This window comes from Pteronotus mesoamericanus, unplaced genomic scaffold, assembly GCF_021234165.1.
Source record: "Pteronotus mesoamericanus isolate MK-2021 breed Mesoamerican mustached bat unplaced genomic scaffold, CSHL_Meso_final contig_502, whole genome shotgun sequence".
Lineage (NCBI taxonomy): Eukaryota > Metazoa > Chordata > Mammalia > Chiroptera > Mormoopidae > Pteronotus > Pteronotus mesoamericanus.
The window spans coordinates 7,771,681-7,797,028 of NW_026555187.1; the positions used below are offsets into that span (position 1 = coordinate 7,771,681).

General features: G+C 46.8%; 1 protein-coding gene across 2 annotated transcripts in view; it reads right to left on the reverse strand.

Annotated features, from left to right (window-relative positions):
• The window catches only part of EBF2 (EBF transcription factor 2), a 187,284-nt gene that overhangs the window by 43,727 nt on the left and 118,209 nt on the right, over positions 1–25,348 (reverse strand). For both annotated transcript variants that reach the window (XM_054578988.1, XM_054578987.1), the window contains exons 7-10: positions 17,615–17,696; positions 3,166–3,283; positions 1,524–1,654; positions 459–585 (exon numbers count right to left, since the gene is read on the reverse strand). In XM_054578988.1, the coding sequence (XP_054434963.1) occupies positions 459–585; positions 1,524–1,654; positions 3,166–3,283; positions 17,615–17,696 (458 nt within the window). The remainder of the gene's footprint in view (positions 1–458; positions 586–1,523; positions 1,655–3,165; positions 3,284–17,614; positions 17,697–25,348) is intronic.

Here is a 25,348-nt window from a genome sequence, read left to right on the forward strand (position 1 = left end):
CCTACAAGGTAGATCGTCAACAAATATTCAGATATATAGTAAATAATTTATACTTGCAATTTTAGAACAATTTGAATCATTCTGCAGCTCAGTGGGCGACTTCCTTGAATCCTTTTCAAGAAAATTTAGTTATATCCAGCAACTCTGTCTAATGTTTTTATCTGGTTGCTGGGACAAAGGTCTGTCCCAGCGAGGTCCCAGCAGAGTTATTTACATTTATAAGGATGTGCGCCTGAGACGAGCTGCCGGGACCCTCCCCCAGCCTGTGCAGAAATTGCTTAAGTAAAACACAAATTCAGCCTCAAGTCTATACTTCCCTATTCAATGCCTTACCCAGTCCACTCTTCCCACACAAGCAGAAAGACCTAGCGAAGTTAGAATATTAAAAAGCAGAGAGAGGGGGACGCAGAGCAAAGGGGAATCAGGGGCCAGCCCCGCTGGCTCATGTGCTCACTCACCTGTGTAAATGAACCTCCCCGGGGCTCCTTTGCAGAACTGTTTGGATTTGTAAGATAAAGTCACTTCCACGACGCCGGGGATGTGCCGAGGCGGAGTCTGCACTCTGATGGCATGAGGAGTGATTAGCTGAGGAGTGAACAGGCAGGGAAATAAAACACGTATTACACAAGCTATCGCTGAACACACTGCGAACACGAGGCTCTCCCACACCTCCTCCCAGCAGGGCAAACTGCTGCACTCGCGGTGCCCCTACGCTGCACGCCCTGTCCCTGTCTGGCACCGCTCTCTCCCTCTCGCCCTAGAATCTCCTCTCAACCCCACCTGTCCTGGTCCTCTCCCTCCGATCAGCCCAGCTCAAGTCCCTCCCACTTCCTGCGCCCACCCCACCCCTACCCCTCTCCTCACACCCTCCCCCACTTTCTACACTGCTCTCATCTCACGTATTGATTTGGCAACTTCCACATACAACTCAGCATCATTAGTTATCATTCTGCAACCTATCTTGTTGGTTTTTTCATTATGAAAGTGAAACATATCGACTTTAGAAAACTCAGAAATTACAGAAAAATATAAGAAAAAATATTAACATTGCACAACCTGAGACAACCAACCATCACTCATCCTTGGTGTGTTTCCAGTACTTTTCCACGAATGTTATGTAAGTATATTTTACATCCTCAGACACTGTTGCAACGATATTTTTTTTTTCACTTAGCAGTGTAGCATAAACACGCACCCTTCTCCCGGTTAAAATTTTTTCAAAACAACATTTTTCATGGTGCAATGATATTTCAGTGTTTAACCATTCTTCTACTATCCAATATCTAGGCTATTCCAAACTTTTCACAATTATAAACGATGCTTCAGTGAATACTTATCTTTTGAAGGTATCCATGCCTGCAATAAATTGTGGTTTACACGTGGTTAATCTTCGGTGCTCTACTCATAGCAGGTACTCAGTAATGTGCGTTCATGCCGCTGATGCTGCAGGAATTACTAGTTTCCCCAGAGCAAAACAATCCTCGGGCGAGAGAAAATCAGGACAGCAAGTCGCCCTGGCCTACCTCGCTCCACACAAGCATGGTCCCAAACACCACTTGGAGCCCATCAAAGAAGTTGTCCCCAATGATGATGACCATGGCTCCCCCTGTGGTCCAGCCTTCACTGGGGCTGATGGCTTTGATGCAGGGAGTAGCTGAAAAGACAGAAAAGGAAAGTCAGGTCTGCCCTTTGCGGCTGAAGTTTGCAGCCTGGGGTACTGGCTGCTCTTGAAAGCTGTTGGTCATTCCGAGAGGTTCAAGTCGAGCTCTGCTGACTTGCCATCGTTTCTTAATTGGTTGTTAGTTTTCACCAGGTCATTAAAGCCTAATGAGTTGACCACTATGTATGAAAACATGGAACACTTAGCTAATTGTGCAAAGGGTGTTTTTAGAACTCTGTTGTTTTTCCCAATATTTTTATAAGTTGACCACACTGGAAATGTGCAAATCCCTTTTCTCTCTCCACCTCCTCTGCACCAAGATGTTAAGATTTACAAGGCCTGCTAATGTGCTAGAGAGAGAAGGAGGAAGCAAAATCTATCAGGAGTGAAGGGTCTTTTTTTAACTCTATCAAGAGACAATTTCTAATCACTTTCTTAACTTTGTAGGAAGCATCTTCCACCCCCCTCCTCCTTCTTCCATATGTTCGAGGCCTCTGGACTTTACATCCCAACAGGAACCCAATATGGTTTTCAGGCCATAACTAAAGTCAATCCATCACTCCATTTCCAAAGCTGACAAGGTCAAAGGTGGAAGAGAACTTTGGCAGGGCTCCAAAAACATGAGCCTCCTTTGAACAGCCAGTCAATCACATCCAATCAGTCAAAGGAAACTGGATGGGTTCCTAGTTCTGAACCCTGGGGTTTCCTTCTCCCCTTCAGTGCCCACTGTGGGAGAATTAACACCACTCCAAATTCTTTACTGATTCAATCATTTTCTTTCAGTCCATTAATTCCTGTATTAAATGATACAAGACACGTTTTAAAGGCCGAGGTGGGGTGGGAGCTGGTGGGCAGTACACCGTCAAACATCACACTCAGGACGTACCCCAATTTAACTCTTTCTGCTGTAGCCCAGACCCCCTACCCCGGAGAGCTGGGGAGCGGGGAAGGAAAGAGAAGAGCTTAGATGGACTGTACTTAGGTTTGTCAGTTATCTCCGTCGATATACTTTAATTTTTCGGACAAGTTGAAGTTTAACAGTTACTGGTATTTCTAATTACTTTAATGCACTTGGAAAACTACCCAGAACAGACCACGATTTCTTCTAGTCCAAGCAAACAAAAATCAATTAGTGTCAGTTTCATTCTGCACATTGTTTTGTTTTGCCCACAATCTGTTTAAGGGCACATCTGACACTTATTCATACATGTCTGGCACTGTAATGTTCCTGTTTAACTAAGATGTCATAGGCCTGCATTTGCCTGAAATACCTGTCTAGCAAAAAGAAAAACACAGAACTGAATGGAACGGACTGAGGCAGCACAGGGGCGTGAGCGTGGGGAGCAGGGGCGCGCAGGGGCAGGCGGGAGTCGTGTTTACAGCTTCGCTTTAAACCTCGCATGGTCTTGGGTACTTTCTTGACTCCCACTCAGAGACAAAACTTTGAAATCCACGCAAGGAAGTCTGCAGAGAACTTCGCGCGTGTGCCGCGCGCACGGCCCTACCTTCAGACGGGTCCAGCCTCCTCGCCCTCCGCCCATGCTTCGAGTTGTTGTGCACGAACATGTTGTCGGAAACGGCCAGCACATGTCCGTCCACATTCACCGTTGTCGACAACACAACCTGCATATTTAAAGTTGAAAAAAGGTGTGGGGTTATTTTCACATGAAGTGGTAAGTGTACCAGAATTCTGTCGGCCAGACGTCCACATGGCTGAGGGGAGAGAGATGGAAGGGCGTCTGGGGACGGGGCCATGCTCTCGCCATTGCCCCTCCTGCTGTGACTCCAGCAGAGCTTCACGGGGAGAGACCGCCCTTCGCCCAGGCCCTGCACGTGTTTGTGTTCAGACTATGTCCGATGCTGAAATAGGGAAATCAGCTATCCGCCTGCTGCTTCTAAAAATCTAGTTCTCTATCAAAGGGCCTGGACAGCCATTCCCAGCTGACCCTTGAGCTGTCATCGCAACAAGGAGCTGACCAGGTATGACCAGGAAGCTGAGGCCCCCAAGGTTCCAAAAGCTTGGGTCTCAAGGTTCCATGAGGCCCAAACTGGGAGGTCCTGTCTCCAAGCTCAGGATGGGTTCCTGCACCTCAGACCCGTGCTCACGTAACGCTGGCATGGAGAGGCTGTCCGGCGACGACTCCATGGTGTCCCTGCCCATGAGAGAGCAGTGTGGACATGCTCGGACTTTCGGTGGGAAGGCCGGCGCTGAGAACCGAGGGCGTTCGGTGTCTAACCAGAGGAAAGGGCCGAGACGGATGTGGCGCCGTGCGAGAGCACGGATGGGGATCGGATAACACTAAACCCGAATCCCACACCTGCTGCTTCCTAACCTGCAACTTTGGATAAATTACCAACCTTTTTCAACCTCCATTTTTCTTATAAAACATAAACAATGCCTATGTCTCAAGGGCTGAATAAGACAAAATAAGAATAAACACATGTAACGCTTTTGGTGTAGGGCCTGGATGAGTTTGCCTCGCCTCTGCCTTGTCTGACCAGTCAGTAGGACGGGCGACATCACTCGCTGGGCCCCGCCATAGTCTGAGCTCTGGGGGATGCTCTCCGAAGAGGGACACAGGGGATAGAGACCAAGGGCTACAAGGATGACCCCTACCATCAAAGGGCTTATTTTCAAGCTGGAAGAACATGCTAACTCATAAAACAAGTAGCACAAGAAACGAGATTCAACTGAGTTCTGCGTGTGAGCTGCAGACCAGGAGCGTGGAGGAAGTTCAAAGAGGCAGGGGTCAGCCAGGGCGGGAGTAGGAGGGAAGGTAGAGCAGAATGAAGTGGACTTGAACGTACCCGCCACCGACTGACAAATACATCCTAGGTAGGAGTCTACTTGTCCGCGACGCACGGCAGTATTATTATTATTTTTTTTTTTTTAGAAAACAACTTGTTATATACCTATTCATGCATATGTATAAACATTTCGAGGAAAGATAATGAATAGGGACATAATGAGGTGTTGTAGTTGAAAATGCCTCTTCCTGATAAGCTACTTGTAATTTTTCAGCCACCCCTTCCTTTCTTACTAAGTGAACGGGGAAGAAACCTCGACCCTGCCTTGCTCCTAAACAAGAAATAACGTTCATTAAATGGTCATTAAATGGCACCTAAAATTTTTTACTATGAGTAATTTCAAGGAAACAAAATAAACAGAGTAACGTAATGAATTCCCATTTTATGTGAAATTGACGTGCACCAAAATGCACACATCTTGGCTGCACCGTTTCGGCAAACGGGCGCGCGCAGGCAGCCCGCCCTGCGCCACCATTCAGTGCTTCCGGCTCCCCACGCAGCTGTCTCCGGCAGCCCTCCCCACGGCAACACGCTTCTGATTTCCTGTTACCTTACGTACAGTTTTAGATGCTACCTTTTAAATGTTGTAAAATACATTTTACTATAATGGGAGTTTGGGAACCTCCCCCAAACTATGAGTTCACACACTCTTTCACCTGCCGGGTGCCACAGGCGTGGCAGGAGCACGCAGAGAATTACATGTGGACGCGAGTGGGCCCCCGTCCTTCAGCCCAAAAGCACTCACTGAGCCCCTTCTATGCGCAGAGTGCGGTGTCGTGCCAGATTCTGGGAATATGACCAATGCTCTGGCTGCACAAAACCCAGCATAATGCTTCTCCAGTCGTCATTCAGAAAATTATCATCAGTATAATTGCTCACAATTGAGGGATGCAGCCTGTCTAGCTCCAGGTCTGTTTTCAATTGTATCCATGTTAATATGTTAAGAGTCTGGGGAAAGTCCTTCCAGAAGGTCCCTATCATGGGGTGGCCACCGTGAGACGGAGACGCCCTCCATTCCTGGTAAGTGCACGGAGGCACAGGTCCCTGCCGGAGCGTCTGCGCAAGCGCAGACGGCGGCCCAGGCAGGCAGGGAGAGGCTGCTCCCGGTCAGGGGCGGAGAGGGCCGTCCACCGTGTACACGCTTACCCTCTGAAAACGAGAGGGGAAGGTGGAGCCCAAAGAGCAATCAGACCACTTTGGTCAATTGTGTGTGTGAATGGATTTTCAAAGACATAGCGGTCGTCTCTGGGAAAACCGAAACCGAGACGGTGCTTCTGGCTTCGGTGGCTAACAAGCCGTGTGTACTAGGCGCGCTGAGGGAAGCCCGGCCGGCCTGGGATTGCGTGGGTTGCATGGGTGCAAAGAGCCTCCTCTCCGAGGCCACTGTGATTCATTCCACAGGCTCCTTGTCATACTCTACGCCAATGCTCCTGGCACACTCCTGCCACAAAATACGGGCTTTCTCCAGCCAGCTGAGCTCATCATTGTCCACTTGGGTGGAGTGAGAGTCAGTTCCAAAGTGAACATTTCCCAAATGACATGCCCTGATGGTTCAGATGCACTTCATTATTTTCTATTAACAATGGAAATAAATTTTAATCTCTTGCTGGCTAGCGCGGGCCTCTCATGACAGCAAGGGAATTAACCTGAATTATTTCAGTGTCTGCAAAATTTATTACAAGATTTTAAATTATGTCCAAATGTATGTGCGTGTGCATGTATATATATAGATACAAGACAAGATCCCATTTTTAATATTCCAAATATCTTAGACTCCAAGGTATGTAGAAGAGCCTGCCAATTAAAGAGAATTTGCAAAATGGAAAGGATTTAATTCACAAACTCTATCATGTAAAACCAGGCAAGTTTGGTTGTTGTTCTACACGGAGACACACACAAATGCGGACTTTCACATACATCCACTTCACTTCTGGAAGAATGAACAACATTATGGAAGTGAAGATACATTTGGCACAGTCAAAGCTCCAAATTTAACTTCCTTCACTGTTTTCTGATGAACGATGACAACACTGATGTTATTCTCTTCGGAGAAGTTAAAGTTTCTGAACGTTTGAAGACTAAAGGAAGTGGAATGTGCATTCCAGCCTCAGCTCACTCCCAGGCCTTCCCCTTCCACAAGCCAACTTCTTTCCCCTAGTGAGTATTTCCTGGGTCGCGAAGGCTGACCTTTTCCATCTGGAATCAATCAGTCAACCCCTGACAACTTCCTGAAACACCTCACTCCATTTCCTGTTCTCCCCCCTTCTCTCTTTCCCCCTGGTTTGCTTCACTCTTGAAAACTGCAGGCCACAGCAGCTTAATGTTAGAGGGTCAGACACAGTTAGACTCCAAAACACTACACAAGGACACCTTTGACCTTCAAAAATCTTTACATCTTAGCTAAACAAATCAAGGTCAACATTTCTTACCATTACCTTGTTAACTATTTGTAGGCATCTTTGCCAACGATCTCCTGATCATATAACCATCAATACCACTTGTTCTCCTAAGATCGTAAACTGATCTGTTTTAGAAGTAGCCAGCAAATTTAGTATTGACAAGGGGTGCCATTCGGAGGTACCTGAAACTAAAAACCACGAGGACTATCACAAACAGATGGAGAGTCTTCCAAACAAAAGAACGCCCAAGCCTCATTCGTGTGTCCTACCACCTAACCTGATACCTAGCGCCTTCTGTAGCTGTCTGGCTCCCTTGGCACCCGAGCCTGCTGCCACAACCGGAGACGATGCCCATCAGGAATGCGGACGTCCATCACTGCGTGGGGGGACCCCCGGCTTTTGCTACTGACACTGGTGACAGCTTTCATTTGTTTCTCATAGTGGGTGTATCTGCATTTCAGCTCACAGCTCCAGTAAGAAAGCCTGCAGGGCTGAGGACTAAGCCATTGTATTTCACAGCCCTCCTCAACTGGTACCTTTCGGTTCAACACAGAAACAACGACCAATTATATTCACACAAATACTATTTATGAGGTGGTGCCTTTAAGTCAAGGTTCCAAAAGAGTAGAGATCAATGGGAATGGCTTGCCCCTCCCCTTTTTTAAGTGAGAGAAGTTTTCTACTTTTTGCAATTCCTTATATTTCTTAGAGCAATCTCTAACTTTTGGTGAGGCCAGATCAATACGCACAGGCCAACTCGTGAGTGACAGTGTAGGTTCCATTTTTGAATCATGAAATCAAACGGCAGCATTAGGTGATTTAACAGAAAGAGAAACATAAAAAGTTTGTATCTCCCCTTGAAAAATACCAGAAAGTCTTAAGAACAAAACCTACCACTATGTTAGCAATTTGCTAAAAGTACTCAGAAAAAAACACCCCAAAACTGATGGGCTTTCTAAAATTATATTTTTCTTCTCATTACCCCAAAGCGCTCCCATGTCCCTCACTCTAATAATTTATACGAAGCAGGAGCTGAGTTGTGAAGAGCTCTTTCCTGCCTCTGAAAGGCCTCGGTGGGAGTTACCCCGAGGTGGACACATCCGCTAATCTGCCCATACAACTAATTTTCCGAGACAGTAACCGTTTCTTTAGTCTCAGAACGATGGTATGTGGCACAGGGACTTTTACCAAAATGACTCATTCTCACCCTGGGGCTCATTTTATGCCCCATCTGAAACATCTTTGGCTTTTCGGAATATCTCACTTGTTTTTAGTATCTCCCCTTCTCAAATCTCTAGTCTAGTTCAACGGCACAGCGAGAGAGTGGCCGGCACGGTTCCTCCTGCCAGCCAGCGCCCTCAGCCCACGCCCACCCAGGCGTCCCTGTGAAGGGCCCGAGCCTCGGCGCAGGAGGGCGACAGAAGAGAGAAGTCAAAATGAAAAAGGTGCAGAATGACAAAAGGACCTGCTGTTTTGAAGCAGACTAGAATCCCAGTGTCTGTGGCCGCTGGAGAATAATGACCTTGGATATGGATCAGAGTTCTTGCTTTGAAAGCACACCAAATTCCACAATCAGACACATTTCCCTCCATTGCAATGAGGGTTGTGCACCTCCTAGCTGAATGTGGGGCCTTTGGTAGTTTAATCTCAATAAAGCTACAATGCACAGCATTTACAACACAATGTGAAAGACTGATACCTACTTACAAACACACGTACACCAAGCTAAGTAAAATGGTCTTGAAAATTCCTGTTATTTTGCCAAGTATGGAAAAAAATTCTTTATGACATTTTACATCTGGAAATGGAATTAAATTCATGATGTGCTTTTCCCTTATAACTGTTCAGTTGCTATATATGTTATTTCAGCTTTCCCAAAGCATAACTATTATGTGGGATTTTATTTTCCACCTGTGGAAGGAGGAAAGAGACACAGAGACCATTAAAAGGACAGAGAAAATCAAGACAGACTTCTGGCTGTGGTGGGCAACCAAGTCTGGAGTCCACATCGTGAGAAGAAATACTCCGTGGGTGTTTTCATACACTGGCTCATTCTCACATCCAACAAGGGGAATCTGATGAAACAATTTGTCTAAGCCTCCACTAATTCAACCCAGGCTAACAACAAACAGCTTGGCTACCGCCGATTGTTTCTCCTTACCACTTTACTCTTGGCACGCACCGTATTTTCAAACCAGGTTTAAAGCCCAGATTCTTCTTGGTTACTGGACTCCAGAGTCTCCAGAATTACCTTTAAACACCTACCCCACAAGTATGGATTTTGTCATCTTTTTTTTTTTTAAAGGAATTCCCAGAATTCTTAGCCATCGCTGTTGTTTCATAATCCCTAAGGCTAAATTTTCTGTTCAGTTAAGTATCAGGTACCCAAATGAGAGAACACACGGTTGCGTGTTGTGGAAACAGATGTGGGGCACTGTGGGGCCGCTCGCTCCAAGGGAGGGGGCTGTGGCATGGATGTCATCCCTGATCCCGAGCCGGTGCTTCCTTAGGTAGGCAGACGGCGCTGTGTTTTAATCGGTCGGAGGTTTGGCTTGACGCTCCCAAGGTCTGTGCTCCACGCCATGGAGGCTCACAGGAAACCCTGTCAACCTCAGGGGGCTGCCGCGTAGCTGATGGAGCGTGACAAGCACTGCGATAATCAGAGGATGTCACCGTACAGTGACACGTAACTAAGGACTAAACTGGTGGGCTACTGTATACTCCAGGGTCCAAAGGTGAGAAAATTAACCAGAGCCGAAGACAGTAACAAAACATTTTCAACACGGAAATGAGACTTGAGATAGACCCTGAACAGTTGAAAAAGTTTTGCTATGCAGCTTGAGGTAACTGACATTATTTGGGAACTTAAAAGCAAATTCTGATTGGCATAAACGGAGTCGCGTGCCAAACAGCATTTCCACTGGCATATTTTGGCAAATTTGGCTTAGGGGGGAACACCTTTTAGAGCTTGTCTTTTAAAAAATAGTTGAACATGGCTCTGGATGGTGTGGCTCAGTGGACTGAGTGCCCGCCTTCGAACGAAAGGGTTCCTGGTTCGATTCCCAGTCAGGGCACATGCCTGGATTGCAGGCCAGGCCCCCAGTTGGGGGTGTGCAAGAGGCAACCACACATCGATGTTTCTCTCCCTCTCTTTCTCCTTCCTTCCCATCTCTCTAAAAATAAATAAGTAAAATCTTTTTTAAAAAAATAAATAAATCAGTTGAATATGTATAGAACTCAAGTGGCATTTTTTTTTAAACCAGACGTTTATGTCATCAGGAAGCCCAAATGTCAACCTTCATCTCAAAGGCCGTAGACACATTCTGCTGGTAGCTGACCTCGTTTTACTCCATTGAACTCACTGCTTTTCCCATCTAAAATGTATGCCAAGTAGGGGGGTTATGGTCAAGGGCAGTAATTTACTAGCAAACGTTTTAGAGCCCCAGGGGAGTCTTAACATAGTGGATGCCATCTTGATTTGGCTGGGCCACTCTCTCCCACCAAACTCTGGCTGCAGGGACCTCACGAATCACCTGCCATTCCTCAACAACCAGGATCACACAGGCCCGGACGCAGCCTAAGAATCTATGCCCTCTCGTTGCAAAACGAAGAGCTTTCCTTTCCCCGAAGCTCTGCAGCTGATTGCTCTTGACTGCATTCCAGTTTTAGTGCCCAAATGGGAGTCTCCTAAAATGTGGGAGCATTGGGACTCTGTTTCCACCTCACTGAAACCTGGTATGTCCTTTCCCAAAAATTACGTAGGCAACTTCCCGCACTCCCTTCTCTCCCCTTTCCACAAATAACTCAAAACACAATTCCCAGGTGAGCTGGACAACAATACGATCACCTAGATTCCGGCCCCCACTTGAGACCCTTGCAGTCAGGGAGTGGCGGTGGCGGAAGGTTGCTTCGGCGCCCGGCGAAGCTCGCAGTCATCTCCGGAAGGCCCTGCCCAAGCTCGGGGCATTAGCCCTAATGAAAGCTCCTCACACCCTCAGATGAGGGGTTTTTTCTGACTCCAAATAGATAGTTATTATTTCTTAAGCCGGCCCCTCGGTTTGTTTTGCCACCAGATAAGGGACTCACCTGCAGGTCAGAGAGGCGAAGGCGGGCGCGTCATTGCGCGGGGCGCCCTTCGCGGCGCGGGAGCTCCGAGCAGCTGGAGGGGCCCTTGAACCACGCGAGCTGAACTGAAGAAACCTGCAGGCAGCTGGAGCTATATTAAATTTTTACCATTTGGACTTAATTTAAACTCTTGTTTCCCTCTTCGGCGGGTGTGAGAGAAACATTCAACATTTTTTATTTCAGGAAAATAGATGGTGGTGCCATTAAAGTTTTATATAAGAGCTGGGGGCTTAACAAAATCGTAAGGGCTTGCTGGCTGGATCTTGGCCCCGTTCCGAGCCGCGAGGAGCTCTGCCCTTTGCTCTCGCGTCGCTTAGTCAAGTAGACACGGCTCATGCCTGGAGGACCTGGCTTTGTCCTCTCCGTCACTGTCCCCACCCACCATTCCTGCGGAGCTGTGGCACCCCCAGGAGGCACGAACATGCTCGGGGCTGGCGCACTAAGCCACTGCCGCGGCGTCGTCCTCGATGGAGGCGGCCTCCGTGGCCCCGTCCGCGCCTGTGCGCTCCTCCCCTCCTCCGAGTTCCCACGGGCCTGCTGGCTGGATCTGCACGGAGCACCAACGCTTTCCCTCACGCCCTTCCAGTCCCCCTCCAGATGCCCCTCAAGGAGCCCATCCTGTGCGCACAGCCTACAAACACAGGAATCAGCTCAGCACGGATGGCCTTGCCGGCCCGGAAGCGGAAACGACTTTTCTTTCCCTGGAAACATATGGGCCCCTCCATGCATCTTGACCTCTCACGTCCCGAGACAAGCGATAACAAGGCCTGCATATGGATCCCGGTGTGCTCTCTAGCTTAACCATCTGGGGGCGGGAGTGTGAGTGATTATTTGGGTGGCCTAATCTAAAAAGGGAGTAATCTAGGAAGTGAACTTGAGACACCCAAGAGCCACTCAGCAAAGTTCAGCACGTTGTGGCATGAACCCTTATTCTAATTATAAGGAAGCCGTAAGTTAGAATGAAGGAGTCCCTTCCAATGATTCCAGGGCTGGAGATGAGTCAAGGCAGCTGCTGCCAACTCCAGAACGACCCACAGGCAGGTCGGTGCTGCCCATGCGATGGAAGGCACTCCCGCCCTGGACAGGGGTCATGTCTGTTTAAAACAGCCCTTTCGAGGTGGGACGGACGTGAGCTTCCCAAGCTCAAGTAAAAGATCTGCTGACATGAGTGTCCTGCTCCAGCTGATGTTGTGGAAAACCTTGAAAACTATTAGGAAGAGCACCCACACTTGCTAGCATCATAATGGCGGGCGCTCCTCAGCCCCTCCATGACCCGTGCTTGACCACATGACTGAGCTCCAGGAGGCAACACAAGACAAATGGCACTGTGATGGGCCCCCATGCTTCCAGGCCCAGCACTCGAAGACCCCAGAGAGGCACAGCTAAGCTATGCAACTCACTTATCTTATTTTCCTTATCTCCCCACTAGGATGTAAGTCTCTTAAGGGAGAAGAATTTTATCTGCTTTGTTAATGTTGCTAATGTATCTCCAGCACCTAGGATAGTGCCCGGCACATAGAACTCCCTCAATGACAGTGGTTGGGTGAATGAATAAGTGAGTAAGTGCATCTGTGTTTTCACTAGGGTTTGGAGCAGACCCAGCCAGGCTATCTCTGAGAGTGACTTGGCAACAATAGCCCTGATTGTTGTCAACTTCTACTGTGTCTTAGAATTTGAATGTGGGAAATGACAACATGCCTGAGTCTTCCTATTCTTGGCTTGATTTTCTTCTGGATTCTCCAACTGCCTGCTTTCCACCCACAATGCAGAGAAGTAAAGAATGGGGTTCCTTATGTCTTAACAGGCCTGCCAGCTTAAATGAGACACAAATTTCTTTTCCTTTCCTTCACTGAGCTGTTAATCTGGGTATTTAACTTAACCGTTCCATTTTAAGGAGGGCAGAAGTGGTTTTCTGCACTCATGGTCCATGGTCCATAGATTAAGATACTGTGGGTGGAAAACGTGGATATCTGTAATAGTGTCAACAGTAAAAAATAAAGTTAAAAAATAAGACTTTCAGAGCCCTGGAAATCTTTAATTTTTTCCCTGCCTTCTTTCTTTCCTTCCTTCCATTTTGAAAAGATTTCTCTCTTAAAAGTTCATTCGATAACAATTTATTAAGCCCTACAGAGTGGCTGGCAGTGTGCTAGGCATCGAAGAGAGATACAAAAATAAATAAAACACACTAGTTACCCCCAAAGCACAAAGTCTATTAGACAAACAACAGCCTCAAGATAACGTGATTGATTGTGCTGGAGAAGCTTGTACAAGACGGGAGGTTGGCACACAAGGAATCAGCAGGCCCGCCAGGAGGTCAGAAAATGCCTCCGCGAGCAGGCAGCCCTTGGGTGCGAAAGCACAGGCGGAAATGGCAAACGGAGGAGGGGCAAGCGTTCTCGGGCAGGGGGCGGGAGCCCGGAAAGGTTCCATGCAGTCAGCACAGCGAGGGGCGCCTGCTGCGCAGTGGGCATGTGGGAGCCTCAGATGTACGTGCCTGGGAGAAAGATACTTACTGGCCACACCTTTTAAAATCTAAGCTTTTGTCTAGGGACAGTAGATATTGATAACACAGAGTGACCAAAGTAACATGTTTCCAAAGATCATTTTGGCAGGGATGCTAAGAGCGAATTAGACAAGGAAGAAGTGGAGAGGCCTTTTGCCATTTTTAGAGAGAGAGATCGGTTTAACAGATACTTAGGGGAGGAAGTGACACTTGAACAATACACGAGGAGCGCACGGGTCAGGGAGTAAGTACTGAGCTCTGCTGTGAACACGGACTCATTCGTCATCCCAGCGAAGGCGCCCGGGAGGAAGGCAAAACTGCGTACCTGCAGCTCCAGAGAAGGGTGCCGTCTCAGGAACACATCAGGAGCCATCTGATCCAATGGCGTTTAAAGCCAAAAGAGTGGGAAGATCATCAGGACAAGTCCCTGGGGGACAAGTCCCCGTCGGAAGGGCCAAATTGCATGGAGAATGACCACTGGGGGTAGATGAATTCCACTGCTTTAGAACAGGGCGCTGTGGAGCCCTGAGAGAGGTTTGAAGAGATCTGGAAACCCCACCTTTAAGCAAAACTTCCTTAAAATGGAGCTTTTTGTGGCGGCAGAACCTACAGCATTTACTAAATTCTCAAAGGGGTCTGAGCCAATAAAAGGGTTAAAGTCCATTGCATTTCAATAGATATTTTATACATGCCCATGATACTTAGGACTTGAACTGAAGTAAAGAGAGGTTGGGTTCAGGCTGGAAAATAAGTTTGATATCATGATTTTGTTATCATTTGATCACTTTTGGGGAAAAATTCAAGTTCTACCAGTTTTGGGGGTACAAGGGAAAGAGGAGTGAGAGAGGAGAGAGACACTGGTTGGATTCATGATTTGATTAGAAATATTTTGTATTTCTATTCTGTTCGGATCAAATCTCCACAAAAGAACAGTTCACACCAAAAGTATGTTTGCTCACATACAAAGTGGAGAAACGAAGTCACTGTCTCTACGGTTTAAAATCATTACCTTTTCTTTCTGAATAAGATACCTATCCCAGGAATTCTTAACTTGCCATCTCTGCAGATCATTCTCCCCATCACCATGATTACCTACTAGCTCTGGTTTTGTTTCATATTTTGAACTCGATCCAAGTTTCTCACTTGACCATTACAGCACATAGCCAAGCCTTTCTCCTCAATGGCCTTCTCCATGTGAAAGAGCTTTCATGGAAGGCTGTACTCTTAATAGAATCAGACTACAGCATAAAATTTGCCAATTCTTTGGTGCACTAAAGGGCACTTTCCAGAAAGTGAAAAGACAAGGATGGAACGAGAAAAATATTTACAAACCACTTGCTTATTTGATAAGGGCCCAGTAGCCCAAATATTTAAAGAACTCCAACAACTCAACAATAAAAAAACAATAACACAATTTAAAAATGGGCAAAGGATCTGAATGGACATTTCTTCAAAGAAGATTCACAAATGGTCCATAAGTCCAAGAAAAGATGCTCTAAATCATTAGGTCATTGGGGAAAGAAAATCAAAACCACGAGATACCACTTCACACTGAGAGGATGACTAGATTTAAGGGGGGGAGGGGACAGAAAATAGAAGCGTCGGCTAAAAATTTACGGAGAAATGGGAATGCTCATGTGTTCCCGAGGGAAATGCAAAATGTTGGAGCCCTCGTGGGAAACAGTTCTCCAGAAGTTAGAGTTACCTTATAACCCAGAAGCCCTGCTCTCAGACATGGACTCGAGAGAACAGGAAACATTTCTTCCCCCAAAAGGCTTGCACACGAATGTTTACAGTAGCATTATTTATAAAAGCCAAAAAGTAGAAACAACCTCAATGTCCCTCAACTGATGGAAAGTTAAACCAAATGTGACCATGTCCTTACAATGGAGTATTATTCAGCTATAAAAAATAAAGAAGCACTGAACCACAAAGGTGAAGCTTGAAAGAAATCAGACACAAAGCCCACATATTATGTGACTTCATTTCTATGAAAAGTCTACAAGAGACAAATCCATGGAGACAGGAAGTGGATTAGCGGGTGCCAGTAGGTGGGGAGAAAAGGGAACTGGCAAGTACGGGGTTTCTTTTTGGAATGACGGAAATGCTCTGGAATGACAGACTGGTGACGGTTGCACAACACCGTAGGTACACTAAAAGCCACAGAACTGCACACTTTAAAATGGTAAAAATGGTGAATATGTTATACAAATTTTATCTCAATAAAAATCGCAAAAACAAACAAACACATGAACAAAAAAAATAACCCTGCCAATTGTCTTCAGCTCTACCCTGGAAATAAGACAACCGTAGAGCCTACAAACTTTTTAAAAAGATCTTTTGTCTTTGCAAAAGCCAAATACTTTCACATAAGATCAAAATTCCTCATCATTTTGAGATCAGCAATATTTATTGTGACCCTGTTAAAAACTCAGGCACATTGAAAACCTCACGTAGTAAATAACTAAAGAAGTAGAGAAAATATTAGCATGCATTTGCTTAGCAGGTACATTTCTACAATTCAGGACAAATAAAATGGCAAGGCATTCTACTAAAAGCCTCTCCAAATTCGATTATCAGAGTATTTCTAATTTAAAACTTTGGGAGTAACGGGAGAGAACGCAGGGTAAGAATCTACATTGGCAGCCCCTTTTCCTACCTCTTGGCTCACAGAAGTGAAAGCTAAGCTTTGGTCACTGAGACACTTGGGATTCATGTGAATGTCACACTTTTTTTGGACTGAAATTATTTATGTTTCCATTATACACATTTCCCTAACAGTGAGCACCATAAACTTCCTTGTGCAGAATTACCCTACCTGATTCCCAAGATGGCTTGTTTCATTTCTCCACGCCATACAGCATGGAGAGGCGGGGGTTAATTTCTTTGAGAAGCTAGTAATAGTGTTCAATAACTAACAAAAAATGCCCTGGTCCCACTAAGATTGTTTGATAACCATGATGTGGTTAAAAAAAAAAGAATTGTTTTTTCATAGTAGTTCTCTCTGGCCTCTGTGCGCATCCTCCTCTCTCCGATGAATTCTTTCGTGACTCAGTTCCTAAACCATGATTTGTGGGGTCTAGCATCAAACAACTATGCGCAGTCCCTTATTCAGAAATTATTCAGAATTTCAAAAAGGCAACAGCAAAGCCATACACCTAGCTGCTGCACCCCTCGCGAAGCCACGGAGTTTGCTCAGACAGCGGCTCCTGGCTCCTGGCTCCGCCGCCTCCTTCCTGTGGCCAGAGGCGTGTTACTGAGTCTCCCAGAACCTCACCTTCTTCACCTGGAACATGAGGCTAATCACCCCCATCTCTCTTGTTGCTGCCAGGATTGTTTTCTAAAGTCTCAAGCTTGAATACTATTGTTGAGCACATTTTACATTTTTCTGTGGGGCAGGGAGCGCTGTGGATTATCGATTGGATGTGAGCGGCAGGAAAGCCATTTGGCGGATTAAGTGGGGGTCCTTCAAAGATTAAGGGGGGTGGGCCGGGAGGGGCTGCTCTTCCCTTCATCTCAGACCTGACACACTTTGCCTCGCTCTGTGTTTTTTATTAGCCTGCATCCTCGGTACGTCCGTGGCAAGGGTGATGAAACCGGTGGCAGATTTAACTGCCAGGCAGCTGGGTCACTGTCCCATGGGTCTTGTTGTCATGCTGCGATCTTAAAGTGACCACGGCTGTCTGAGCTGCTGCTCTCCAAAAGGCTCCAAGAGAGACCACGGAATAGTTAATCGGTGGAAAAGGGAAGAAAGAGGCTGTTGCTTGCAGAAAGCACAGAGCCGCCGCTTTGAGAAATCCCAAGGTGGCTGAATATCCAGAACATGGTTCCTGCTGCGGGCAGCTGCGTGTGCCAAGGGCGGCCTGAGGGCTTCAAATCAAACCTCCAGCTCGGCTGCGGCCTCCCCCAGGCACTGACCCTGGGGGCTGGGGCTGAACGCGAACATGAAGAAACCTCCCTCCTATCCATCGATGAGGGTTATCATTTACCGCTATCTTTTTTATTGTTAGCAACCTCAGTGAGCCATGTGTTCTGGGGGGGTCGGGGGGGGGTGCAGAGACGGCAGAGGAGAGAAAATAGGATGACTTACTTCCCAGGAAAGATCTGCAGGCCCCTTACCTGAAACCTCCTCATGTCCCTTGGGTTTCCTGCTGTTTTCAAACAATTCTGATTGCACTTGAGGAAAAATTTTAAAAAGAATCTGTGAAAAGAAAGCAATGTGTTACATTTTTTCAGTAAACAATTTTTAGGAGAGAAAAGCCCTGCATTCTATTAGGTTTGATTGGAAAGTGATTGTGTTTCGGGCCTGGGGATTTCAGCGGGCCCTGCCCGGCCAGGAACAGGGCTGACCCTCAGCACTCTGCAAATTTGGATGTTTTCAGTCGCCAGGCAGCTCCATCACTGTGAAGGATTGTGAAGTGATTCACAAGCTGGATTCTGGTTTGTACTCCCACCCCTAAGTTGCTAGGGCGCTCTCCCTCCCCCCACCCCCCTCTCCCCCCACCCCCGAAAAAAGTCTTCAAAAGCAGCAGTGACTCCTGCCGTGCAAAAATGTCTTGCTCCAGGGTTAAAAATGGCCTGACTTAGCCCAGAATCCCAGGGTTCCTCACGTATGTGGCTTTCTGCTGGCCACACACACCTCCCTGCTCACACACTTCACACATACACCCTCATACACAGTATTTTCAACCAATGTGTATAAAAATCAGAAAATGTTATGTTACCATCCAAACACACAGTAAGTCTGCGCAGGATATACTCTGGGCTTTTTGTGATTAATAACAAGCGTGAATGTCCTTTCAGACCTTCTATAGATTATCCAGAAAAAATAAAGGCACAGAATAATGGTCTGAGGTCATCATTCGTAAGACATATTTTTTTTGAGCCAATCTTCTGCTAAATGAACTATTTGTGCAATTTAAAAACCAGGCATCTTTAATCAGATAAGTACATCCACCAAGAAAAATGACAGAAGTGGCCTTTTCAGTCATTTATGTATTTAATGTTTGGAATTTTTGTTTCAAAAACGCAATAAGTTTTTCATTTATTTTACTTGCAGAGTCCTTTTCCTTAAAAAAAAAAAAAAAAAAAAAAATCCAGCTTTTGCAGTGCTAAAGTCCCAGGTGAGCTAGGCCTATTTCCCTTTCTGTTACTATGACAACGAAATTTTACCGCAGTCCCAAAGTCCCTTCAGAACTCTCACATCCATGCCTTGAATTAGAACTTTAAAGGAAAAGATATACATTTTCCCCAGGATTTACCAACAAAAATAAGTAGAAATCAACAATGCTTCCAAAAATTCTATTTTAAAGCAACGGTTGGTGAGATGCTCTCATGCTGACCTTTCGTTTATTTTTAATTTTTTAAAAATCACACGCAAGAATTAGAGAGTGTTCCAGTTGATGGTATTTCGCACTTAAAAAAAAAAAAAAAAAAACCCTGATGGAAAGATAAAGTGTAAATGATAAAGGAGGGAAGGGGAATGGCACTCTGCAGCGCATTTTTTCCCTTATTTTGAGTCTCCAGATTTGCTTAAAAATATTTGGCCAAGTGTTCCTGACCCCTATCGAATGAATAAGGTTGGGTGTGAATTTAGAATTAACGGGTAAGTATTTTTTCATTATTTTATAACATCTGCTTTTCACATCTCTCTCCTAACCTTCCCTGGGGTGGGCGGGGTGCACAGAGTCCGCGGAACGGCAGGGCAGGGACCGCGGCGGCCCCCCGCCCTCCGCCCTCCGCCCGCCGCCGCCCCCCAAGGGCCCACGCCGCCGGAGCACGTTAGCGCGGAGCTGCTTTTGTTTAAGGAAAGATGGATCGGAAGTCAAACATTTCACTTGTTTTGTGTTTTTTTTAAAAGGGGACACAGCAGTCATCTACGGGTACCAACCACGAGCCGCGATGCTCTCCTGACTTTAAACGTGCCCTTTCCTCTCTTGCGTCTCTCCCTCCAACAACAGTCCCCACTCCCACACCACATCGGCCCGACACACCCCCTTCAGGGATTTACCTTCCCCTCCCATACCACGCCCCCCCCCCCCAAAATCCCACTAAAATCAAATCAAGTGATTTTTCCCACTAACCCCTTGATTTGGGGAAAGTTTCCCCACACCCGCGCTCGTGTAACGCCCTGTGTGGGTGTCACCCCCCCGCCTGCCCCGCCCTGCCTCCGGACGTGTCTGGTGAAAGCATTACTGTGCACGGAGGCTTTATTATAGGCACGGTGTGGTGGGTGAAAAAGTGCAAAGGAGATAAATGTTTACATAAAATCAAATTGATTTAAGGAAACAAGGGGCCTGCTGAAAGGCTTTATTCATTTCTAAATGAGGACCCTTAACAGTTCTTAGGACAGAACACCCTGTTTGCTGGCCCGGGGTCTGCGTGCGTAACCCACACAGGCCCTGCGCGGAGCTCAAGATACGACACTCTGTGCACAAAGGCTAAGAGGCTGGTGGGGGAGGGAGGGAGGGAGGGAGGTCTCCCGTACCGGATGGTGCTTTCTCAAAGAGGCACAGCGACCTCTCTTTCCAAACGGCCAGCACCAGAAATTATGGCCTGATATTTTATATGTGGACCTAAAATTAATTTAAAGAAATTCTGGGGCTTAGAGATCTCTCCTATTTTTTCCTTCTCTTTTCTGACGTCTCCCCCCCCCCGCCCCTCCCCCACCACGCCTCCACGCCTCGCGCCCAGGGGCTGGTGCAGAACCCTTTCCTAGCCAACCAGCCATTAACCCCAGGGTAACTTTCAGGGAACAAATCCCCTGTGTCCAGATCCCTGCGAAGCCAGAGCTGCCTGGAAAATGTCAGCGCTCTCTCCTCAGAAATGGGAAACCGAAGTGAATTACAAGATTCAGACCAAATGTGCAGATTCTCATTGGAATGGAAGTTGTTATTTTCACTTTCTCCAAACAATGTTGACTACATAAATATTATCACCACTTAGCATGGTACACTTCGCAGGGCCTCTGATCTCACTCTTTAAGAGTAAACACTAACAGCAACACGTTGGTCCTCGTTTTATAGTTAAAGGGGAATACAGAGGTGGGGTTGAAATGTGAACTCAAGTAAACTGTAACTGAAAAGTAAAATTAAAAAAATAACCAAAAAAGAAAAAAAAGAAAAAGAAAAGTGACCTCAAGCTCTCAGATCTCAAGTGAGGCCAGAGAATGTACCAAAGGGCATTCCTTCACTCCACAAATATTTATTAAATGCTGACACTGGGCTAGTCTTGATCTGCTACCAACTAACTTTGTAATCAAGTTACCTCACTTCTCTGGGCCTTGGTTTCCTCAACTGTTAAGAGGGTTTAACTGGATTATCCCGAGGATTCCTTCCAACATTAATATTCTATGATTGCTAAGAAAAACACGTAGAGTCGAGAACCCTCCAGAAATGGCTACATTGGGGGAAGAAACCACTGAAGACAAGAAGATCGTGACTTACTGAAGCCCAAGGGGAGGTGGAGGCAGGGGTTTTCTGAGGGAGAGGCCAAAGCCACTGGTCTGAGACGGAAAGGGACATAGGCAGGCCTGGCCGGTGGGTTGAAAACAGGGCGTCTTGGCTCAGGCTTTGGCCAGAGCGGGTGGCATCATGAGGCTGACAGGCAGGTTGTTGGGCGAGATGCACCTTTCCCGCAGCGTCCTTTCTCCACACGTCCAAGGTGGGAGGTGGCTCCCACCGAGAACACCACCGAGCGGAGCCAGCTCTGTCCCTGCACACCCTCCCGCGTGGCCCCGCACCTGAAGGGCGCAGGGTCACAGAGGGCAGGGGACGAAGGCTTGCCAAATGCCTCCTCTGTGCCGCGCTCCCTGCTACGTTCCTGACATTCATTGCCTCATTTATTTCTCACCTCACAGCTAGGAAAACTAAGGCACCAAGTTTTTGTACATTTGTCCGAGGTCACGCAGCTGGTAAGTGACAGAAACAAGAACTTAAACCTGGGCCTTTCTGGCAGCAAGTTCCATCCGGAGTTGTATGTGTCCTGCACCAGTTACATCCGTGTGATAGTTGCAAAACTCTGGGAATATATGAGAAACCACTGAACTGGACACTTGAAGCAGGTGAACCTTATGGTATGTAAATAATGTTTCAGTATAGCTGTTTAAAGAAACAGCTTCAGAGAGCATGGTCTGAAAAAAGCAAAAGCAACAACAGTAACAACAACAAAACCATAAAGGATTCCGGTTTCTTGGAGAGTGAGGGGACTCTAGCAGCCCAAGGGGGAAACATCAGGTCAAAGACAGTGGCATAGAAGTAAAGGCCCTTATTGAAAACCCCTGGTGAGTTCTTTCAGTCACTCTTTGGATCAATCATTAAGTATGCAACATGTGCCACGAATTTTCAGGCTTGATGGCCAACAAGGTGAACAAAATCCTTGTCATCGTGGAGCACACAACCAAACTCTGCAAAACGTGCTTCTTCCGATCCTGAGATGAGCCCAGAGAGCAATGAATGCGGGGGCTGAGCTCAGTCCCGGGGACTTGCCCAGCCCCCAGAACATCGCCTTCTTCCCCAGTCTCTGGAATACTGGGGCGCTCAGGATACTGTTTCAGGATCGAAGGGAAGCGCCCATGTGGCTCCAGACAGGTGCTGAGCCCATCCCAAAGAGAAACTCAGATGCAAAGTTGATGCGCAAATAGGAGGAAGAGTGAAGGTCCGGAGGTGGGGCAGCGAGGAGTCTCTAGGTCACAGGAAGGGTAACTACTTAATATTTGTGCCAGATTCCAGGAACATAATCAAAGGTCTGCCTAGTACAAAGCCCAGCATCACATGTCTCTAGGGGTGTGGAAGAGGCCATTCAACTTACCTCCAATTTGAAATCCAAAAGCTAGTGCCTTCTCAAAAGTTGTAATACACAGCACCTTTAGGAAGGCACAAAAGCTTCCTTTAACAAAAAGATGAGCCGGGGGTGTATGGCAACAGACTGTGAACTTGGCACCAGCAACAGCGACCATTGTGCAGAGCCTTAGTCTACGCAAAATAATTTATAAAATGCCTTTCATTCTGAAAGTTATTCCCTTAAAAAAAAAAAAAAAAAAAGCCTAATTCTGCCCACTCTGGAAATAGCTCCCGAGATGTCGTGGCCACATCCACACACGACAGGGACGAGAACACCCCCACCCCCGTCCGAGGGCCAAGCCCGGCTTCACTGGGTCTGGCTCTCCTCTCTCCGCCACAACGGCCGCAGAAGTGGGCTTCACCACGGAAGGATGGACCACATCCGGAACCCGCAGAGCCTCACAAACCCCGCAGGTGCTTAGGGGTCTATGCCCACTGATTTTCGAGGAAAACACAATTTATCTGGATTAACTCTGAAACCTCCTTTTCCAGAGTCCGCTCTAAAATACAATCGGCTTCCGCTATTTGGGAGTGCTTCTGAAAGCTGCATTTCTGCACACCGCCAAAGCCAGGGTGGGCTGCGGCTTAAAGCCATGTGTGAAAGGAGTGGCCGCTGCTTCCCTTCTCCCGGGACCCTCTCTGGCAGACCCCGCTGGAGAGCCAGGCAGAGCGAGAGCCACATTCTCACTTAAACCGAATACTCATTTTTAGAAGCTGATTTTTTTTAAGTAACCCATTTATTTATATAATCCCTTAAAAAGCAAATATAAATACACAAACAGAGTAGGTGTAAAATCTTTAATATCCACAGATATTCCTATGGAATATTATCATTAAAGCTTATTTGCCTAGACTCTTTCAATAAACAACCATTTCAGATTCCAAACAACTGAAGTTTACAGAAATTTTTAAGCAATAATTTTTCTTACTTTCAACTCTACTCAACTTCTCTAACTGCGCTTGGCTGAAGGACTAATTACAATGATGATCATCATAATAATAAAAAAGCCCATACTCATTCACCACATACTATTTGCCATGTATGCGTTCATTTAATCCCTCCAACCCTGAGAGTAAGATAATTATCGTCCCCGTTTTTACAGGAGAGATGAACGAGGCTCAGAAGTCTGAACACTTGCAAGTAAGTGGAAGAGCTAAGAGTGCAATTCGGGCCTGCCTGACTCTTGGAAAAACACTGCTCTGGCGCGAGGTTAGCCAAGCTTCCCTTGCAGGGAAGGGCGACACATTGCCCAGCTGCTCTATGTTTGAGGGGCCAGTATCTCTTTGATCTACATGTGGGGGTCACCCCGCGTCCTTCACCTTACTCCCTGAATGAGAGTGGAGTCGTTCTTCAGGTTACAAAACAAAAAAGCAAACAAGCAAAAAATGTCTTTCACTCCTATCAGGGACTGACTACATTCTCCAGAAATTCCGTGGCTGTTGCAGAGTGCTCAGAGGAAGACAGGCAAGCCTATCAGATGTTCGGAAAACAAGACGTCCCAAGAACCCACAGGGTCCAAAGGAGGCACAGACGCAACAGCTGCAGCCTCTGCACAAGACGGTGCAAGGCTGCCTGAGAGTCCGAGGGACCTTCAAGGACACTTGCCCATCACAGCTATGAAGGGGAAAAAAAAAGCCTGAAGTCAAATGTGTAACATCAGTTGAACTAAATCTTGGAAAACATTTTTTGGAGGATCAAGTGAACAAAGCTAACCCTTGAAAGCATTATCCAAGGGACAGAGGAGACCCCCCGCCCTATACGGGACATGTTTAAATAGACCACCAAGCTAATTCCTCCCATAGCAGATCAGTGCAGTCTTTGGGGTGTCCCTACCAAGCTATTTCCATGTGAGGTCATGTCTTCTGTAATTCTATATTTTTTGCTTCCTTAATATTTATTGTGAAAATTAGGGACCTTTCCTTTTTTCCTTGGCAACATGACCTCCTAGGCCAGTCGGAAGGAACAGTTGTCTGTGAGGAGTGTTTGGGTAAATGCCTGGTGCCTCGTAAGTCAGCTCCCTCGCCTTCCAGCAGGCGTGCTCGTGGGTGCTCCCCTGAATTGCCCCTTCTCTCTCCGCCATTTTTAAATGGCCCGTTTTCCATACAAAATTACCGGAGGGAGTTGCCACAAATTCAAAGTCTTTACCTCTCCAATATTAACATACAGTCTACTTGAAGATCTTCCCTTAATTTTTAGGGAGAGATTGTTTTTTTTCTTTTAATGAACCTGTAACGAATCTGTTGCAACAGATCACAGGAAAAGAACAAAAACGACGAAAAGATGGTGGGTCCAAATCCTCACCACTGTTTTCAGTAAGCAATGGTCAGGCAGCAAGAGCTCAGAGCTGCGCACGTTCCCTCTCGTTCCTAACTGGCAACGGGCCCTTCTCTATTCGCCACTCAAACCCATTACAAGCTCCTGGAAGTGGCATTTCAGTTTGGCGCTCGCGCCTTCGTCCGGAACACAGGCCTCCGGAGTAGGAGCTGCTGCATTCATTTAGGCACCAGGAGGGAGCCAGTCCCCACTGTGTGATCTGACTCCCTATCGACAGACTTCATTTCAAAGCCATTTCACGATTTCTTCTTGGAGGGAATGTGTCCCACAGCTCAAGTGGCAAGCAACTGGCCGTGAACAGCCGCAGAGGTGCCAAAACAAGGAGGCCGCTTTGATTCTCCACTTATTTCTGACCAGCAACGCACCACCGCTTCTGAGGGCCTGCGGTCAGAGGTAGGGCCTTTTCTTTCCTCTACGCGCAGACACAGCTCCACGCAGACACATCTCCATGCCCCTGGATTCCATCGCTTGGCACCGGGAGGCTGGCAGGGAGGAACCTCTAAGGAGGAGTCCTTGTTTTTGCACTCGAATGGAAATCTGACACCATTAATGAAAATAATAATTGAACTCTTCGGGCCTGGATTGGAATGAAACACAACACTAACAGCATGTTTGTAACTCCAATTGTTCTCATAAAATGTCTTCGGAGGGCTCTTTGCCATGTGCCCAGTTCTATCT